Source organism: Chiloscyllium plagiosum, chromosome 30 (assembly GCF_004010195.1).
Source record: "Chiloscyllium plagiosum isolate BGI_BamShark_2017 chromosome 30, ASM401019v2, whole genome shotgun sequence".
Lineage (NCBI taxonomy): Eukaryota > Metazoa > Chordata > Chondrichthyes > Orectolobiformes > Hemiscylliidae > Chiloscyllium > Chiloscyllium plagiosum.
The window spans coordinates 26,476,086-26,497,443 of record NC_057739.1 but is presented as its reverse complement, the minus strand read 5'-3'; the positions used below and the strand labels follow the sequence as shown (position 1 = coordinate 26,497,443).

General features: G+C 40.1%; 1 protein-coding gene across 10 annotated transcripts in view; it reads right to left on the bottom strand.

Annotated features, from left to right (window-relative positions):
- Positions 1–6,080: 6,080 nt before the first annotated feature.
- The window catches only part of LOC122564836 (serine/threonine-protein kinase Nek6), a 266,799-nt gene continuing 251,521 nt past the window's right edge, over positions 6,081–21,358 (bottom strand). For all 10 annotated transcript variants that reach the window (XM_043720147.1, XM_043720151.1, XM_043720150.1 and 7 more), the window contains one exon: positions 6,081–7,502. In XM_043720147.1, the coding sequence (XP_043576082.1) occupies positions 7,392–7,502 (111 nt within the window). In that variant the 3' untranslated portion in view covers positions 6,081–7,391. The remainder of the gene's footprint in view (positions 7,503–21,358) is intronic.

Sequence of the window (21,358 nt, the reverse complement as noted above, 5' to 3'; positions counted from 1 at the left end):
ATTAGAGTCAAAAGGAACTCACTGATTGCTGTAATTCAGAATGGTGCCGGACCTTTGTTCTGGTGACTTTTTATTCCATGCCCATCCAAAATATTTGAGTTCTTGTCTTATTTCTTTATGTGTCTGTGCATAAGTTTTTTTTAAAATAGAGGTTGAGTTTAAGTTATAGGTTAAGAATCATGTCTTTTTCTCTCCATTGGTTAAACCTGTTTGATTGCAATAAATCCTGGGTTTTCTTCTTAATGATAAAAACAGTAACCTAAATTAGACAGTTTGGTAAAATTGGTCAGTTTGATAGTTAATTAAATTTTCACTTGGTAATGTCTCTGGGACTAGTGCAGCTTGATGTCTGGTGCAATACCCCAGGGACTCTGACTCAGTACTTCTGAAGTGTCATCCCCCTTGTACTTAGAAAATATAGCAGTCAGAAATCTCCTACAAACAACAATGTGATAAATGCACAATAAAATCTATTTTAGGGGAAAATGATGACCAGCACACTGGGACTAACTCCTCTATCCCCCTTCTTTTTCAACAGTACCTGGATCACATTGACCTGAGATGGCAGGTGAAACCTTGGTTTAATGTCTCATTCAAAAGACAGCACCTCCATCAGCACATCAACACATCTACAGTATCACACTGGAACATTATTTTTTATGCTCATGTCTTAATAAGGGATATGGGTGCACAACCTTCTGACATGAAGGCAAATCTACTAGCAATTGTGGAGAGTTTGTTGCTGGAAAAGCATCCGATGAGCAGGAGAATCGACATTTCAGGCCAGAACCCTTCATCAGGGAGAAAGTGAGGACTGCAGATGCTGGAGATCAGAGCTGAAAATGTGTTGCTGGAAAAGCGCAGCAGGTCAGGCTGATGTCCAGCAACACATTTTCAGCACAGCCCTTCATCAGCCTGACCTGTTGTGCTTTTCCAGCAACACACTCTGGACTCTGATCTCCAGCATCTGCAGACCTCACTTTCTCCTGCTACCAGTTGAGCCATAGTATTAGGTGATGTTTTGGAATAACTGAATAGGGAGACACCAGATAGCTTACCACCTAGTGAAGCAGGTTTAAGGGTGTGTAAACTGCTATCTAAAGGCAAGTTCCTTCTTTCAATGTGTTTTGTCTATCCATAGCTTTGAACAGCATCATACAAAACAGAGGGAGGCCATTTAATCCATCATTTGTGTATCAAAATAGTCGAGACATGTTTCCTTGAATACAACATTGTGAATACAACACTTGGCAAAACATATGTACAGTAGCCCCCCACCCCAACCTCGTACCCATGAGGGGTACGTTCCAAGACCTACCATGGAAGTCCAATACTGATGATAGGTGCAAACCCATTCATTTAAATGAGAAACATACCTTCCTGGCAGCCTCCTGTCCCTGGTTCTAGTTCCCTATAATATGTTCGGGCCGCAGTAACTGAAAACCGCGGAAACTGGACTCGTGGATATGCGGGTCGCCCTGCAGCGCATTGACCTTCAGAGTTACTGAGATGTAAAAGCCTTAGACCACAGTTGTCTAATTGTTGACTGGTATCCTTAAGAGTGATGAAATTAGAGGATATCTTTGGAGTCTCACTGAATGGTTGTTTCTCAGTTTACTTTCTCACCAGATACATTATTTCTAACATAAGGAGAAAAACAGGTGAAGACAGAGAGAGTCCCTTCCAGTTCTTGCTTATAAATTAATTTCCTTCTCTCTGCTGCTGCTCAGTCAGCTATTGAAATATACTTCAATGTGTCTTCCTGAGTCTAGTTCCATTTTCTTTCCAGGCTGGCTAACAGGCAGGCAAACCTTTCATCTTCCAACATGTGAGATTAAACAATACAAATGTGAATTAAAGCAAAAGATGCAAATTTATTGGCACCAATTCAATTGCCAATTTTGCTATCTAAATAAAAATCTATTGCATTGCAGATAGATTTATTTATTTCACAGGAGTCTCATAAAGTATGCCTCAATTTATGGTCAGGTGACTACAGCAGCCATTTTAGTTTGTTCCTTCTAAAAACTGTTCTAGTCCATGAAAGTCTCGGTATATAATGATTAGATGAAAGAAGTTAAAGTTCAATAGTCCAAATTTATCATCATGGATTGGAATATTCTCAGGTAGACTGCTATGCACAAGTTCTCACTGTTGAACATTGCAATTAAAGTGGATGTGAGTGTCTGTACATAATTAGCTTCTAAGGATTTATCTCAGTAAGTGTTATGATTGTTTCTAGGTTCATTAAGATAGCTCAGTCAGCTATTAGCAATAGAACAAAATAAAATCTAAAACCTGAACTGAGGGGAGGAGAATCATTGAGTTAATCCATTATTGTATAAAATTTCTTTTAAACCCTTTCCCACTTCATCTAGAGCCACAGGTGTCAGTTGAAAGGAAACTCTTTTTCTTCCTCATTAATCTGGTGGTTGAGCTGGTTGAGGATATGTGTAGGGAATGAAGAGGCTAAGTGAAGGAAGAGAAGTAAATGAAAAGGATTTGAGAGTGTCTGGACCCTAACCCTTGCTGGGGTTTGGTTTTGAGGTAAGAGAAAATGGCCAATTTTAGCTCTTCTATTGCCATGTAACTCAGAATAAGCCAGGGAGGGAACCCAGAAAGCTTCCTGTTCTGTAAGATTCCAAACCACAGTAAGCAAAAGGAAAGCAATGAAGAGAGATTTGCAGAAAGAGAAAGAAATGGCTACATGCCAGTAATAACGGGGATCCAGTGTGTTCCTCTGTTTACATGTTGTTATTCTTGCTTAATAAATAGCTGAGGGCATTCTTATGGTTTTCCTTTTCCCTGACATTTGATACTTTAAATTCACAATGTATAATTGTGTGTTTTTCTGGTGGATAGTTTGGCCTTACGTGGGTACCCACATCCATTGGAGTTGACAGAGCTTTGTGAAAGGGTGGAGAGCAGGAAGGAGGCTGCTTTCTTATATATAAGATTTTTGATGATGAACTTAGCTCGGTAAAGATCACTCAACGCACCATTTATTTCTCTCACATTCCATCCATCATTATAGCTGTGATTAATTCAAGTCTTTGACAGAGTGACATGCAAGGAGAGAACATCAGAATGGGACTGACTGAATTGCTCGACAGAGAGCCAGCACAGACACTATCTAAATGGAGCCCTTCACGGGCCATCAGGACCATGGTGCATTTGTACTCTTTGAAGTCCAGACAGAACTGTTGCTCAAACACCAGCGAGCTTCCCATTTACTACAATGATAATAAATATAATATGCTTAATTATTCAACTTCTAGACTGAAAAAATGTGTAGTGGGGGAGGGTTTTTTTTGTATTTGTAAAGCACATCTTAGAAGCAAAAAGTTGTGCATACCTGCTATGTTTCATACATACTGCAGTTATGGTGAGTAAATGTTAAAGCAGTTAGATGATGTTGATTAACAGGACTGCTTTGCTCTGGGTAGTGTCAAGCTGATCAAGTGTTGTCCAGCTGAACTGATCTGGGTGAGTGCAGTGTGTTCCTTCAGACTCTGACCAGTGGCAGAGAGGTGAGCCACTTGCTGCAGAATTCCCAGTCTCCAACCTGTAATGTAGACATACTTCCAGTTTTACAACATCTTTATCACTTTAGCCATGCCAAGTTAGAACGTGAGACATGGTGTAATTTGGGTATTTGTTACATTTTTAAAATTGTTCATTGCCATTACCAAATCTTTTATCTTAACTCTGCTCCACCTATTGTGCTCTCAACTACCTTCCCCCAGGCCCAAACCCCTGCCCCCCCTCCCATTTATTTCTCCACCCCTGAGTCTCCCAGCCTCATTCCTGATGAAGGGCTGATGAACTACCTGAAATAATGCAAATAACTTTAAAATCAACTTGCATAATGAAAACAATAGAACGGTAGAGTTTCAATTAGAAAGAGCTAAGCTCTGAAGGTATTTTTATTGCTTTTTAATTTCAATTAGATACTTTTATTTCAATTAAAAAGAACTAAGCTCCCAAATAAAGATACTTTATTCTGTTAGTATGCTGCAAATCATTTTGATTTGACAGTTGACATGTACTAAATTTTGCAAGCGCTTGTTTTTAAAAATATGCAGTTTTGAATCCACAATAAAAATGACTAGATGCTCAATTTTGCTTTTTGCTTTAAGCAGCTGTTTTGAACATGTTAATAGCGTTGCTTTACAATGTGTACTGTGTTCGTGTATAAGCCTTCATACTTTTAATTAATGCAGTGTTCAGGTCCAAAGCATAATTCCAGTGTGTACATAAATAATGAACAGCTTAAACATAGGCACTGTATGAAGGTGCTGATTCTGGCTACACTGGTTCAAGATACAACTTTCATTTCAAGCAGCAAGAATGCTGACTGAGAAGTCCTTCGTCTTTACCTGCGTATTGTCAAGCACTAACGATGGTCTACACCTCCCTACTGTCATCTTGCAGGACTAGTGGCAGGAAGTACTGAGTGAACACATCTGAGTGTTACTTCTCTGAGTCATACAAGTGATGTTTAAAAATATCCTTTCTTAACTTAAAAAATGGCGTAGGAAACGTTCGCATTTTTCAAGATGGTCACAGCAGGTTAATTGCCCAAATTGTTGCAAACAATTGTCCCACCCCCAATCGATACTGGCTATCTTGAGTGGGCAGTTTTTGACCTGGAGTTGGGGTCAGTTGCAAATTGATGGCTCTCACTGCGGATTTAGAGTCATAGAGATGTACAGCACGGTCCAACCCGCCCATGCCGACCAGATAGCAACCCAATTTAGTCCCATCTGCCAGCACCTGGCCCATAACCCTCCAAACCCTTCCTATTCATATACCCATCCAAATGCCTCTTAAATATTGCAATTGTACTAGCCTCCACCACATCCTTTGGCAGCTCATTCCATACACATACCACCCTCTGCGTGAAAAAGCTGCCCCTTAGGTCTCTTTTATATCTTTCCCCTCTCACCCTAAACCTATGCCCTCTAGTTCTGGATTCCCCAACCCCAGGGAACAGACTTTGTCTATTTACCCTATCCATGCCCCTCATAATTTTATAAACCTCTATAAGGTCACCCCTCAGTCTCCGACACTCCAGGGAAAACAGCTCCAGCCTGTCCAGCCTCTCCCTATAGCTCAAATCCTCCAACCCTGGCAACATCCTTGTAAATCTTTTCTGAACCCTTTCAAGTTTCACAACATCTTTCCGATAGGAAGGAGACCAGGATTGCACACAATATTCCAACAGTGGCCTAACCAATGTCCTGTACAGCCGCAACATGACCTCCCAACTCCTGTACTCAATACTCTGACCAATAAAGGAAAGCATATCAATTTGATGACAACTATCCAGTTTCTAATAATCTCTGGCATGAATTTCACCTTTATTGACTTTAATTTGAATCTGGCCCCAGGTTAAGGAGATTGCCAATCTTTCAACAGCAGAGATGCCACCAAGCTGGGTAAGTTGCCAATCACATTCAAGAGTTCTCATAGATAGCAAACTGAAAAGTGAATGCAGTGAATGCAAATACATAAACGTGTTAAAGTTGAACAAATATAAACAATTGATTTGTGAAAAGTATTTTCAAGCACAGGATTGTTTTTATCATAAAGGGAAACCTTGACACTACACAAATGTAAAGTTCGCTTTCCAAGGCCAGAAAAGTTCTTCAACAGTTATGACTTTGTACCCCATTCAAGGCAATTGTCTACTCATTAACAAACTGTCAGTTTTTTTCAGGGATTTTTAACAATGTTTTACAGCTAAAAGGGGAGTTTCATCAGTTCAGTGATTTCTAAAGACCCATGGGGTCTTCCAACAGCTCATGCTATGGAATCAGTGACAGCAAACTTTAGATTTCTGCATTTACCAGCTGCTGCTGTCAGTTTCACAGGTGTAATGACACTGAGTGTTGAAAATGTTGCTGTTGTTACAATGATATCAATCTGGGCCATTATGAGTTTCATGTGCTCACTTAGCCCAGTTTGCTCTGGCTTTCTGGACATAATGTAAATGTTATTTCATCTTTTGAATGATGCTCAAGAAATGGTGCTGCATCATTTCCTCACTGAGGATTGAAAACCAAAAGCTGCATAAGTAAAAGTGACATTACTTTTATTTCAACGAATGTAAAAGTATTACAAAAAGAATTGCAGAATAGTCTACAGCACATAGTGTTAGAAGTGAACTCGTTTAAACATGGCAAAGAGGAAGAAAAGAATGGACACTGCTCTCAGCCTGAAAAGCAGAGTAGCATATCTGTGCCAACAGACTTACTCAGTGAAACCAACATCATATCATTAAGTAAAAATGCTCTAGATTTTATCCATACAAAATAAGCTGGACTTGTTCTGTAAATATTATTGGAAAGGTGGACAACACCTAATGGTATCTTTAAAATCTAGATACAGCTCATTAGATAGAAGTTCATTAGTAAAAAGAAAGGTTTGGCTGACTGCAGCACGTTTTCCAGATGGTGCTTTATTGGTCACAATAAAAGCACACAAAATTCTAATTCTAATGCACATGATCAACAACTCACTTAACTAAATTCTAAACATATCAGCCATGATCAAATGGTGGGGTAGATTCAATGGGGCTCCCAGATCTTAAGGTCTTTTCAATAATAAAGTCTCCAACTAAAGACCTAAAAGCTGATCGCATAGAAAATTCCATAGGACAAGTCAATATGTCAATCAATGCTAAAATATCATCTGTCACTGTAATTTAGGTAAAATCTAAGTACATAGTGTCAAGTCCTGATAAGACAGAAATGAATTAGATTCTATTACAATACTGCTACTTGAGTACTTGCTTACAAAGACATTATGTCTTGTGCAAAGGCATGATGAAAGTATGCTAAATAAATGAAAAGAGAAAGATTTTTTCTAAATTAACATGTTAGTAAAACTATCAATTTTTATGATTATTTATGGATCATTTATTTTTCTGTCCAGTTAAGCATATTTTGTTTGTCATTTTTATCATGCCACACCCTGGCAGCAATATATCCAAACCTGTAGTGTGTTGTCAATTTTGTTTGGTCTCAGCACAATCTCATGTTTTTACCTTCTTTACTTTATCGTAACTTATAAACAGAGATAAGTGTATGAAATTAGAAAGTACATCCATAAATATATTTTTCTAGAGTAACATGGAACCATGAAACCTTATATTATTTCACTGGACCAAATGGCAGAGCTTAACCATCCTACAATTGTTGGGAGCTAATCTAACAGTATTAGTCCTTACAGTGCTGTTCAACTCCAAATGGCTCAATCATATTCCATTAATGATTCTGCTTTCTTGAAATCTTCACTGTGGCATTTCATTTGTGTTTGTTTAACAATATTCAAGCAGGATTGTGAGACAATTGTTCTTTTGTAAATTTTCATCCAGCTTAACATGTTCAGGTGCTTGATGTCCATCCATGCATCTGCTTGGCTACCTGATGCATGTAACTAATGTCAGGTCGGAGATCCGGTTCAGCGTTGATGCACATGATCACCAACTCTCTTAACTAAAGAATGAGAGAAATACAGTTTGTTAGACAAAAGGATAGCACACTGCTTTAAAACATATTTTTCATTAAAGAAATTGCAACACTATTGCAACTAGTGGGAATGCTGTTTTGTGACTAAATGCTGTGAAGATTATGAGGTACTTGGCACCAAGGTTTTATTGGGAATATAGTCCAGAGCTGAGTGAATTTCTTAGTAAGCACTGCAGCAAGTGAGACTGATGCCCCACCCTCTTTGGGACAAAGGACAGCAATACAAGCTCATCATCTTCAGCAGCATGAAGATACATGAGGTGAGAACAGAATGACAACCAACTGCAGTGTAAGCAGATTCTGAAACTTATGGCACCGGTATGCAGCCGTAATGAAAAACTACCATACAAAGCATCATTAACTATGTAAAATGCTGACTCCTCTATCCAATTTAAAGCTTGCATAGTGAAGTATAATTATGATTTTTGGAAGCAAACTCCAATTTGTGAAAATACTCCTCGAAATTCAAATCTGTGAGAAATCTACGGATTCTTTGCCTGCTATGCCAAACTGCATCATTTGATTTAAACCGATGATTATCCAACAACTACTCTCAACTGCTTGTGAAACTGTTCTTTGTCAATGCTTTGTAATTAATGTTAAAATCAAGAAAATGCTTAAAGCTGCTTTCTGGTTTTGATTGATTATTTCACTTTTAAATAATTAATGGGAAAAACTTTACATTTTAACCTGACTAATTAGGCACATACATATAAACTAGCAGTTCTTGAGAATGAAGTGAAATCCTCTACCTTCACAAAAGCCCTCAGTTCAAATCAGTAATCCTGGTGTTAAAAATATTGGCTAGTAAAGACTAAAGTTTTTAAGATATTTTATCAAAGAATGTGCTACAGTGGAGGGAATGGTTATTATATCATTCTGTGCATCTTGTATTTTATTTTACAGTAATACCGCAACACCATTATTGGTCTCACTATTATTGCCAAACACAAAAAAAACTTCACATGTACTCACATAAATCTTCAACCCTTTTGTGAAATTATCAGAGTTACTTGGGAAGGTTCAATTTACTGAAACATAGTTTATGCGATCGTCAAAAAAACAGGTTGATTTAATTATCCTGTTCAGCCCAGTTTAGTTTCATAATATGTTTCTATGGTTTTTAACTCATGAAGGAAAACAGAATGTAGCTCACTTAATATAAAAGGCAGTCCAATTTTATTGAAAGTGTTGTGCAGTAAATGAGCTCGCACAATGCCTCCTGAAGAGACCAATTCATGTGATGATTCTATTGTAGGTTAATGGATAGCTGCACGCCAATGATAAATAAACTTGCTGCTTTGGCAACTCAGTTGACTACTTGCCTGTTGGTGGGCTCTAAATAATTTGACAGTGAAGTTTTACAGTGATCTGGAAAAGTCACTATAAGTTTAACAACTGTACAAGTGCAAACTTGCACATGTCAACTTATTTTCCACTGTCCCAGCTGACATGATATCCTGGTCCACCTTAAGACCAATATTACCATCCCTATAGGGATACTGCTGGATTGCACAGGAGTGGTTTCATGATTCTAGATTGAAGCCTTGAATGCAATTCTTTTGATCTGTATATATAATGAATATAATCAATTCTGCACCTGCCAGGCATCAAGAATTTGTCGCTTAAGAAAGAAACACAGTATGCAAAATCTTTTCTCAAATCCTCAGCCAAGCTCAGTTGGTGTACTTTTGTAACTGAAGGCTCCATTTTAGGAATACTGCACCATTCATCTTCATCTTTACTAGTTGAGGACAAAGATAAGATTTCTATCTGCTACAGATAGTTGACGCATTTATTCCGTGTTACAAACTTGTTAACAGGCGAACAGAGGAAGAACAAACTGAGTTTGTTTTGGATCAGAATTCAGCTCCATGAATGTCTTTTTTTGTTATTTATTCATTTTTTGGAAAATGGGCATCACTGGCTAACCAGAATTTATTGTCCTAGATGCCCTGGCGAAGGTGGTGGTGAGCTGACATCTGAACTTCTGCAGTCCATGTGCCATGGATTGACCCACAATGCCCTTAGGGAGGGCCGCACCTACACGGCATAATCCAGTGTGGAGCCTCCCATCCCTTTCCACTTCACCAAATTCATCCGGAAAATTAACTTAATTCGATATATTTTTCTTGCTGCATGTTGGATTAATTGGGGTGGAATTCCATAGGTTTCCTTCTCTGCCTGGATGTTAGCATCAACAGTACGGAATGGCGAACAGATAGTCTTATGGAAAGAATTGTACATGCTTGCAGAATTGCTGTGTTTTCTTTCTCTTCAATTCACTGGGTGGAAATTCCACCCAATTCCACTATTAGCAATGATTCTTCTATCTGTTTCTCACAAATTTTGACAGTTAACATATATAAGATAATCAGAAGGTTAGATAAAGTGGACAGTGAAAGCCTTTTTCCTCGGATGGTGATGGATAGCATGAGGGGACATAGGTTTAAATTGAGGGGTGATGGATATCGGATAGATCTCAGAGGTGGTTTCTTTTCTCAGGGAGTTGTAGGGGCGTGGAACGCCCTGCCTATAACAGTAATAGACTCGCCAACTTCAAGAGTATATAAATGGTCATTGGATAAACATATGGATGAAAATGGAACAGTGTAGGATAGATGGGCTTTGGATTGGTTCCACAGGTCGGTGCAACATTGAGGGCCGCAGGGCCTGCACTGCGCTGTAATGTTCCATGTTCTAACAGGCTGACGCCAGGGTCCTAGCCTGTTAAGGATGACTGCCTGTCTCCAAGAGTTGCAAGCAGAAACAAACAGGAAGAAGCTCAGCAGTGCCACCATGAGTAGTGGACGTTTCTGGGGCTGCAGCTCCAAGGTGAGTGCCCCTCAGTGACAGGACACACTCACTCACAGTCGAATTGTGTTGTGGACAGCAGGGCAAGGCAATCAGGCCCCTGCAATTAGGAGGTATGTTGAGGGTACCAGTGTTACTGTTGTCATAAGGGTGACCATTGTCATGGCAAGGGTCCCATACAGGAGCTGAAAATGTGTTGCTGGAAAAGCGCAGCAGGTCAGGCAGCATCCAGGGAACAGGAGAATCGACGTTTCGGGCATAAGCCCTTCTGAGGCCAGCCTTAAAGGTTGAACATCTACCCCATGCAGTCTATTGTACTGAGGATATGCAACTGTAAAATAAGATGTTTCTACTTTATAACTCAGTGTTATAACTCAGGCGGTGAAAGAAAGCAGTGCACAGCTGACTGACCAGGCAGTGAACTTTCACAGCTGACTGCCTGTGCTGTTCAGTTTACAATTAGAACATTGAATGGGTGTATGAATAGGAAAGGTTTAGAGGGATATGGGCCAAATGCTGTCAAAAGGGACAAGGTTAATTTAGGATATCTGCTTGGCATGGATGAGTTTTCCGTGCTTGACGTCTCTATGACTCTATTACTCTAAACTGATTCTTCAAGGGATCCATTTCAAAGCATGGGTTAAATCTTCCTGGCTCATTGATGGGCTGAGAGGTTGGAAGGCAGGCAACATTGAGAGGAGAGACATTGGGAGGAAAGCCTGATTAATTCTCACTGCTATGCTATGCTGACAATGGTCAGCATATAGGAGAAAGTGAGGTCTGCAGATGCTGGAGATCAGAGATGGAAATGTGTTGCTGGAAAAGTGCAGCAGGTCAGGCAGCATCTAGGCTAATGCCCGAAACGTCGATTCTCCTGTTCCTAGATGCTGCCTGACCTGCTGCGCTTTTCCAGCAACACATTTCCATCAATGGTCAGCATATAGGCAAGAAATTGCAGAGGCTGCCTCCATGGAAGGAGAACGTCAATCTGGCAATTTTTCAGCATGTTCATAGGGCCGGTGGTGGTGGGGTTTCTTTATGTGCATTCTATGACTCATGGAGTGACCCTCCCAGTGACAATAGCGCACCCTTGTGGCAACTGCACTATTGGTACCCTCAGCAAACCTTTTGGTTGAGGCCTGGCTGCTTTGCCCTGCCGGCCCACAACACAATTGTCAGCAAATATACCCACCAGGGAGGGACCTTCCTGCTAGAGCTGCAGCCTCAGCAATGTCCACTGCTAGTGGAGGCGCTGCTGAGTTGCTGGTTGTTTGGTTGTGCTGGCACTCACGGAGGCAAGTGCTCATCATTAACAGAACTGTGATCCTGGCAGCAACCAGTTAACTTGCCACCATTGGCATTATGCTGCTGAGGGTCCTACAGCTAACCAATGAAGAGTCAGTTCCCACTTGCAACTTCTACAAAGGACCTCCAAGGTAGGTGACAGAATTCAGCCCCAATGATCTAATACCACTACATAGTTCACTCTGAAATGATATAATCTACAGAAATGTTGCTGCAGCAACTAAAGAACACAGTGGAAATATATGATTTATGATCAGCTAATTCCTTTTTTTCAACAATTTTGTTTCATTTAAATTTTTTACCAATGCATTATAATGTATTAGTGAGATAAAGCAGCTGGTTATAAATATATTTATGAAAATATAAACAAAACCATGGACATTTTCACATTTTATTAACTGTGGTAATAATTATTTACATTGAGCAATTCTTGAAAATGGAAGTATTCACATTTGTATTTTTAATACTGAGCCGCCTACTATCCTCACAGCACAGATTTATCAAGTTATTCATTAATATTCATTTGGTTATTGAGGCACAGAACTGCAAGAGAATCACAAACTGATATGTTTCAAGTACATCCAACCTAATTTCAAGTTCAGTTAACTTTTGGTTAAACGTCATTGCCATGACTGGTTCAGTTATCCAAAATCTGTATTTTGGAATTAGAAATTTTCTCACACCCAAATCCATAATATGTGCATTGTACTGTTTTGTAGCATTGCCAGAGCAACACCAGCAGGAATAGGCAAATCATCTACCTATTATGTAGGAATTCCTCTCAGTTATTGACAGAGTATTGAGGATTGGACAGATGAACTCCAGTGCGATACTACATCACAAACAGAAGTAACCATTTTATGGATCCAACTGAACTACAAATGGTAATGTCTAGTTGCTCAGATCAGGTTGAGGTCTACAAAATAGTTAAGGGGCCTTATAGTATGCCTATGTTTAGATTATTTCAGTTCATGAAATTGAGAACAAACAAAAGACACAGCTTACTTCATATCAGATTTAGGTTAGACTGGTTTTAAGGGTAGAGGGGTTTGTGGTGGAGGCTCCACTACTATACCCTGGGACAAATTTGATGGAACAACTGCCTGTCAATTCTGTATCTTTGAACAGAGGATTTTGCAATTATTGATCAATGTTTAAATATATACTCAACTTCTTGGAGCTAGATTTTAAAAAATTGTTCACATTTGTTTTCAACTATGTTTTGCTCCTCAATGGTTTTCTTCCTCCTTCAGTCAGCAGTAGGAGGATGATAGATGTGCACTGTACATTAAGTGGAAGAGTTGCTCAACACAAATAGCATTCAGCGAAATTATAAAAACTAAGTTCAAATTATTACACTATTTTATTTCCCGTGAGGTGAACATGCAGAAGATGTTATTGACTTATTTCAATCGGTGCAACTGATCTCTGCACTGTACCATAAAATAGTGACTAACCTTGCCACCCTATATCAGTGGCTTATCTTATTTAAGTTAAACTGAATATACAGAGGAACCTCAATTATCCAGCATTTGATTATCCGATTATCGGATTATCCAGCAAGATCGCAAGGTCCCGATGCTTGGCTAAACTGTGCTATCTGACATTCGATTATCCGGAATTTGATTAATCGAATGAAATCCTCCCCACCGTGTCCTTTGGATACTCAAGGTTCCTCTGTATCTGCTATTTTATTCTGAACAGGATCTGTACTCCTCGTAATATCCTATCATTTCTGCACTTACTGAATTTATAGCTTTTCTCTCACAAAGACTTCACTGTCTGTTTTACCTCTATCTTCATAGACATGAGGCAAAAGGCTCTCCCAATACACTGAGTGTGAGGTGCCTTTTCAATTACTCAGACAACCTTGCCAACTGTTCACCGTTTAATCTTTTGCATCTAATTTAACTAATTTTTGTCCTGGAGCCTTTTTCACACTTGTCAGCATACAGTTTTCCTTCAAATATTATTAAGCTGAACATTTACTTTTAGATACTTTTAAAAGGGAATGGTCCAACTTTCCAAAATGTGACAGTCGAGCATTTAAAGAATGTAGATTTTGAGCCCACCATTACTATGTGATGTTCTCTACATAATCTCTGTGAGTTAGGGAACTCTTCTTGGAGGGAAAAGGTGGGCTATGTATCATTTGTTAGGAGACCAATATCTTTTTTTTAAAAAAATGAACTTCCAGTTTGGAGCTAAACTGATTTCACATTTTAAGACTTTTTATTAAACAGTTTAAAAACACGATTGACTAAACGCTATTTCAATAGGCAATTACATTTTAAACACAACCAAAACCCATCTCTCCAGGTCTGCCTTACACTAATCCTTAAATAGTCCTTGCAGTTTCTGGACCCAATCTCAAGTGGCTCCTACTCCTGAGGGTTCACTTTGTTCCTTTCCTTCACCAACCTGGGAACCTTTAACTACATAACAATCTTTTCATCATTACGGCTTGTTCCTGTTGTAGACTAGACAATTCTTTCAGGATCATTTAAAACTTGCCCAAATTTTCAATCAGAGAACTCGCACTAACAGGTTAACCTTAAAGCCTCTATCTGTTCTTTTTCCAGATCTCAGCAGACTAACAGTGTTCCTGAGTGTCTTAGAAGCTTTTCCCCTCTAAAAAGCCCATTTCCATGACAATGTGAATCATTATTAAGAATAACAATAATAATAATAAATAAGCACATGGGCCTATTATCCAGATAGAAATGCGAATTAGCTACACGTGAGACCCTAGCTCTCGTTTATCTGAAGGATAATTGAAAACATAACTATTAGAAAGCCAACATTCTCAGCGTGTTCCCAAAACTTCAGCCACAGATGTTGCTAACCTCACATCTCCTTCCCAATAAAACAACCTCCCTTTAATCCTTTACAACTCCATCACCCAATCTTGTGATTCAGAAACAGTCACCTCACCCAGTTCATTTTACCCTAAACTAGAAGCAAAGTCTCAAAATATTATCTTACGAAACCTCATGTTTACAACAATGGATATCTTCTATATGATTAGAAGATTTGAACCAAGTCCTAGGCACTATTGCTGCCCAACCAGCTGACATGGCTAATGAATGGGTCATGGAAGATCAGATTTTCATGTGTTGAATTTCACTGGGCATAAAACGAACAGTACAAACTCACTGTGCACCCTATAGGAGGTAAAATTATCATAGCATACTGGGAAATAACAGATAAATCATTTTAGATTACCTCAGCTGCTGGTCTCATCTCACTCCCTGAGTTACCAAAGAAAAGAATCAAAGTCCTATTAACACTAGACCTTATTTTACATTTTAAATTCCATTATTTATAGAATAATGAATAATCAAGTGAACAGTAGAATACATATAATTTATACCGTTTGAGTTGTTATATTGTACAACCTAAGAAGTGGTTCATGACTATGGTGCTAATAATATTTCTGCACTAACTACAAAATTCACTGGGGGTTAACTTTCTTCCCACTAGATTCTCGATAACTTTGCAAGTTAATGACCAAATGGGTACCTGGGCAATCATTGGGAGAGCACAGTGCCAGTAAACTGTACAAATGCAGCAGGTTAAACTCAAGAAAATACCCAAACTGATATTTGGAAATCTCATATCATTATGATCGTTAAACAGTAGGGGGAGGTTGTGAAAGTTTGTGTTAATATTATGTTTTCTGCTGGAATTTTCGAATCATCAGGAATTTTGATGTGGGCTTTCCCATTTCTCTAGGATTTGTCCCAAGCTCCAGGCCTACACTATGGTGGGTCATTGAAGAAGCCCCTTTGGCAATTCTATCATTAGGGTTTTAAGCATATCAGATTTTTTTTTTAACAGATTGCAGAATATAGCTTTAAAATGTTAACATTTTCACAATATAACAAAGAAAATAAATTTAAAACTCTGTCCATATAATGTGCAAAAATTATTGAAACTATGTGCTATAAACTTTAACAAAAATCAAACTGACATGAAGCAGAAAATTTAAATTAAAAATTAAGGAAAGGTGAAGCGAAATCTGAAACTGAAAGAGCAGCTCTTGTCAGAAGTCGATGAGAGAATATTTCAAACAAAGGTCAATAAAAGAAGAATCTGAGATTATATAAAGCACACCAATTGCTACTCGTAATCCCTAGAGAGAATTCCACCAGAAATATTACACCTGTTTTGTAAATCTAAATCCTGGGAAGGGTGCAAGAAAGATTTATTAATGAGACAATGGGATCAAGTGTTCTAGAGCAAAAAGAAATTACAAATATATTTTGCACAAAACAAAGAGGAAGTAAGAAACAGCAAGGCAGCAACTTTGGTCAGGGAAAGAAAAAAATAACTTCAATTCAGAATTGTTTGAAAATAGTGGATGAATGTTTATCATTTAACAAGGCCATTATGACACTGCAGAACATTTTCTGTAAAAATCTTTATTTACTTTATTAACCTTATAATGTCCATAATTTCTTCCAAGGCACTTCTGGTTTTATGTGGTTCCCATTAAAAAGTATATGGTTCTTAAAAAGTTTAGGGAAAGGATATACTGGATAAATTTACATGTTTTGAAATTCATGAGGCAAACAGCATATATTCACCATGCACCCTATGTAGGATGGGAATATCACATCATACTGGGATACACAGAGAAGCACTTTCAGATTACCTTAGCTCCTGGTCCTACCCTATCTCAGACCTATAAATAATCTTTCTCGTTTTTGATAAACCCCGAAGTATCCTTATTTTTCACTTTATTGAATAGCAAATGAACAAGTGAGAATAGATTCTTATATGGTTCATATAAGAAATAGTTCATGAGTGTAGCTCTAAAACTATTTCCTCATTAACTGCTGAAGTCGGATTACATCCCTCCAGTCAAACACCTTTGTCTCGATGATTCCAGATCAACAGTAAATAACCTCAGCTCTAACATAATTTAAATAACTCTTCGCTAAATTTAAAAATAAATTACAAGTTAAAAACATATCTGTTCTCATTTCAAAATCTGAATTAAAACTAACAATCTCTAACGTACCATGGAGACTGAGATTGATGGATTCTTGTTAGGCAGAAGTATTAAAGGATGTGGAATAAACTTTGGTAAATTAATTTGAGCTGCAGATCAGCCATGACTCAACTGAATCTGAAAGATGGGCCAGGTTTAAGGGGTTTGTCTGGCTCACTGTTGTTCCAATTGAGCCCTCGTTCACATATTCCACACCTCTTCCCATAAAACATGCTTTTCTTTAGAAAGTCTTTGAGGCCCAATTCATTTGCGAGTTCTTACTATTTTATGAACTTGAACCTTACTCCCCATCAACCTAAAAGATCCTCTGCTACTCCATATTTTCTTCTCGGTTATGATTTTTCCTTTTCAGGTTAAGTGTGGAAGAAACCTGTTACATGTTGACTCACTGACCAACCCACCACTGAAAACATTTACTGGATTAGTTTAGGGAGTGACAAGTGAGTTTCTTGCCAAATCATAGGCCTTGACCAGAGGCCCTGGACCAATCAGAGAATAGCAGCTTCTGGTTCATGAAGTCCACTGTTTGAGGCCTTGACTTTGAGGAGTCCAACGGTCAGAGAATAGGTCTTGACCTTTAGCTTCTCATGGGGTGGGGGTCATGGAGGAGGGGAGATCAGTGGGATAGCTTTCAAGGCCATGCCCTTATGCCATATCCATGCCTTTGCTTGCCCCCAGATGGTGATAAGTGCACCAGCACCAACCCTCCTCCCCCAACCTGCACCCAGCAGGCAACTGCCCTGGTTACCCAGTCAGGAAACACACTATTTTTCACACCTGTACGAAAAGCAGGCCATTGGGTCGAGGATGAGTTGACACCATTAAGTGGTTGTTAATTGACCACTTTAAGGGCTTCAATTATTGGCATATTGAGGAATTCCCAATGGGCCTTCCTACCCAGCACTCAATTCATGTAGGTGTTGCCTCAGGCCCAACTTGCTCATTATTTTCCATTTCTCCACCTCTCTCACTATCTCCAAGGAGGATAAAATTGAACCCATACTTTCCATTTCGGTCTCTGAATTAAGGCCTGGAATCACCTGCGTGATTGCTTGTTAAAGATTGTCTGAAAGTTCATATACAATAAGTCCACTACATTCACCCACCTTGCGCATCTGATCTCCAAAATACTGTTTCTGCTGCAGTCTCTGTTTGATGATTACACCTGGATAAATTCAGCCATCTTTCTTCACCACCACTGACTAAACATCCTGCGAACTCGGTTAGTTTTGATGTTCACAACATAAGTGGGATTGAATTTCAAAATTGCAGTGATGATAGGAACCTTGGAGTTAGTAAATGAGGTCACAGCATTTTGAAAGCAAGAGATGAAACAGGTCCAATACCAGTCAGCATCAGCTGTCAGCTAATAAATGCCTCCCTCAAGAAATAAAAGTGATATGGCAAGGATCAAACCTTACAACAGTCCCAGAGAGGAGCAACACAGTAAGACATTGAGAGGTGTTTCATAAAAACATGAACAAACTATGTTTGACACCAAGCCCCTTAAGGCAGATTTGAAACAAAAAACCAAAAGCTTGCTACTGAGAGTAGGTTTTAAGTGGGACAAGTACAGAGCCAGGTTTTGACGGCTAAGTCACAGAATAGTGATTAGGCAATACTGGAGGTTTGATTTTAAAGTTTAAGATTGTAAAAGGAAAGAAAAATGGAAGGAGTTTGCTTTTTACAGTTTCGTAGTCAAAGGCAAGAAAGAAGTAGAGTAGGAGACAGGACAATGAGAATTGATTTCAACTCCAGTGTAATGGGACCTCCACCAGCTGGTGGCGATGGTGAGTGAGGGTAGCTGGACCTTGACTGATCTCTTTTTTAATCATTTGTGGGACATGGTCTTCGCTGCCTGGCCAGCATTGATAGCCCATCCCTATTTGCCCTTGAGAAGGTGGTGGTGCGCTGCCTTCTTGAATTACTGCAGTCCACTTGCTGTGGGTTGAGCCATGATGCTGGTAAGGAGGGAATTCCAGGATTTTGACCCAATGACTGTTAAGGAACGGCGGTATATTCCCAAGTCAGGGTGGTGAGTGGCTTGGTTGGGAACTTGCAGGTGGTGGAGTTTCCAAGTACCTGCTGCCCTTGTCCTTCTAGATGGAAGTGGTCGTGGGTTTGGAAGGTACTGTCTAAGGATCTTTGGTGAATTTCTGCAGTGCATCTTGTAGATAGTACACACTGCTGCGACTGAGCACCAGTGGTTGAGGGACTTAATGTTCGTAGATGTGGTGCCAATCAAGTGGGTTGCTTTGTCCTGGATGGTGTCAAGCTTCTTGAGTGTTGTTGGAGCTACACCATCCAGGCAAGTGAGGAGTATTCCATCACACTCCTGACCTGCGCCTTGTAGTTGGTTGTCGGGAGGTGAGTTACTCACCGCATTATCCCTAGTCTCTGACCTGCTGTTGCAGTCAGTGTTTATGTGGTTAGTCCAGTTGAGTTTCTGGTCAATGGTAACCCCAAGGATGTTGACAGTGGAGAATTCAGTGATGGTAATACATTGAATGTCAAGGGGCAGTGGTTAGAGTGTCTCTTCTTGGTGATGGTCATTGTCTGGCATTTGTGTGTCGTGAATGTTACTTGCCACTTGTTGGCCCAAGCCCGGATATTGTCCAGATCTTGTTACATTTGAGCATGGACTGTTTCACTATCTGAGGAGTCATGAATGGTGCTGAACACTGTGCAATCATTGGAGAACATCCACACTTCTGAACTTATGACAGAGGGAAGGCCATTGGTGAAGCAGCTGAAGATTGTTGGGCCGAGGACACTACTCTGAGGGACTCCTGCAGAGATGTCCTGGAGCTGAGATCACTGACCCTCCACAATCACAACCATCTTCCTTTGTGCCAGGTATGACTCTAACTAGCAGAGTGTTTGCTGATATCCATTGATTCCAGTTTTGACAGGGCTCCTTGATGCCATACTTGGTCAAATGTGGCATTGATGTCAACAGCTATCACTCAACTCACCTCTGGAATTCAGCACTTTTGTCCATGTTTGAACCAAGGCTGTGATGAGTGACCCTGGTGAAACCCAAACTGGGTGTCACTCAGCAGGTTATTGCTGCGTAGGTGCTGCTTGATAGCACTGTTGATGACCCCTTCCATCACTTTACTGATGATCGACAATAGACTGATAGGGCAGAAATTTACCAGATTGAATTTATCTTGCTTTTTGTGTACAGGATATACCTGGGCAATTTACCACATTGTTGGGAAGATGCCAGTGTTGTAACCATTCTGGAAGAGCTTGGCTAGGGGAGTGGTAAGTACTGGAGCACACGTCTTCAGTAATATTACCGGAATGTTATCAGGGCCCATTGCTTTTGCAGTATCCAGTGCTTCCAACCATTTCCTGATATCATGTGGAGTGAATCGAATTGGCTGGAGACTGGTATCTGTGATGCTGGGGACCACTGGAGGATCCCAAGATGGATCGGCGCTTCTGACTGAAGATTGTTGCGAATGCATCAGCCTTATCTTTTACACTGATGTGCTGGGCTCCTCCATCATTGAGGATGGGGATATTTGTGCAGCCTCCTCCTCCAGTGAGTTGTTTAATTGTCTACCACCATTCACGACTGGATGTGAAAGGACTGCAGAGCTTAGATGTGATCCTTTGGTTGTGGGATCACTTAGTTCTGTTTATCACTTCCTTCTTGTGCAGTTTGGCATGCAAGTAGTCCTATTTGGTGGTTTCACCAGGTTGACACCTCATCTTCAGGTATGCCTGATGCTATTCCTGGCATGCCCTCCTGCACTCTCCATTGACCCAGGGTTCATCCCCGGCTTGATGGTAATGGTTGAGTGGGGGATATGCCAGGCCATGAGTTTGCAGATTGTGCTGCAGTACAGTTCTGCTGCTATCATTGGCCAACAGCACCTCATGGATGCCCAGTCTTGAGTTGCTAGATCATTTTGAAGTCTGTCCCATTTAGCACGGTGATAGTGCCACACAACACGATGGAGGTTATTGTCAATGTGAAGGCAGGACTTCATCTCTACAAGGACAGTGGGGTGGTCACTTTTACCTGCACTCTCATGGACAGATGCTTCTGCAGCTGGCAGATTAGTAAAGAGGAGGTCAAATGTGTTTTTTCCTCTTGTTGGTTCCTTCACTAGTTAAACAAATCCAATCTAGCAGTTATATCCTTTAGGATCTGACCAGCTTGATCAATAATGCTACTGCCGAGCCACTCTTGGTGGTGGACATTGAATTCCTCCCCCCCCCAGAGTATATTCTGCACCCTTGCCACCCTTAGTGCTTTCTCCAAGTGTTGTTCAACATGGAAGAGTACTGATTCATCAGCCGAAGGAGAACGGTATGTGGTAACCAGTATAAGGTTTCCTTGCCCATGTTTAACCTGAAGCCATGAGACTTCATGGGGTCCGGAGTCAATGTCAATGACTCCCAGGGCAACTCCCTCCTGACTGTATCCTACTGTGCTACCACCTCGGTGGGACAGGACATATCCAGAGATGGGGTGTTACCTGTAAGGTATGATTCCACAAGAATGACTATGTCAAACTGTGCTTAAAAATGTGTTGTTGGAAAAGCGCAGGTCAGGCAGCATCAAAGGAAAAGGAGAATCGACGTTTCAGGCATAAGCCCTTCTTCAGGAATGAGGAAGGTGTGCCAAGCAGGCTAAGATAAAAGGTAGGGAGGAGGGACTTGGGGGAGG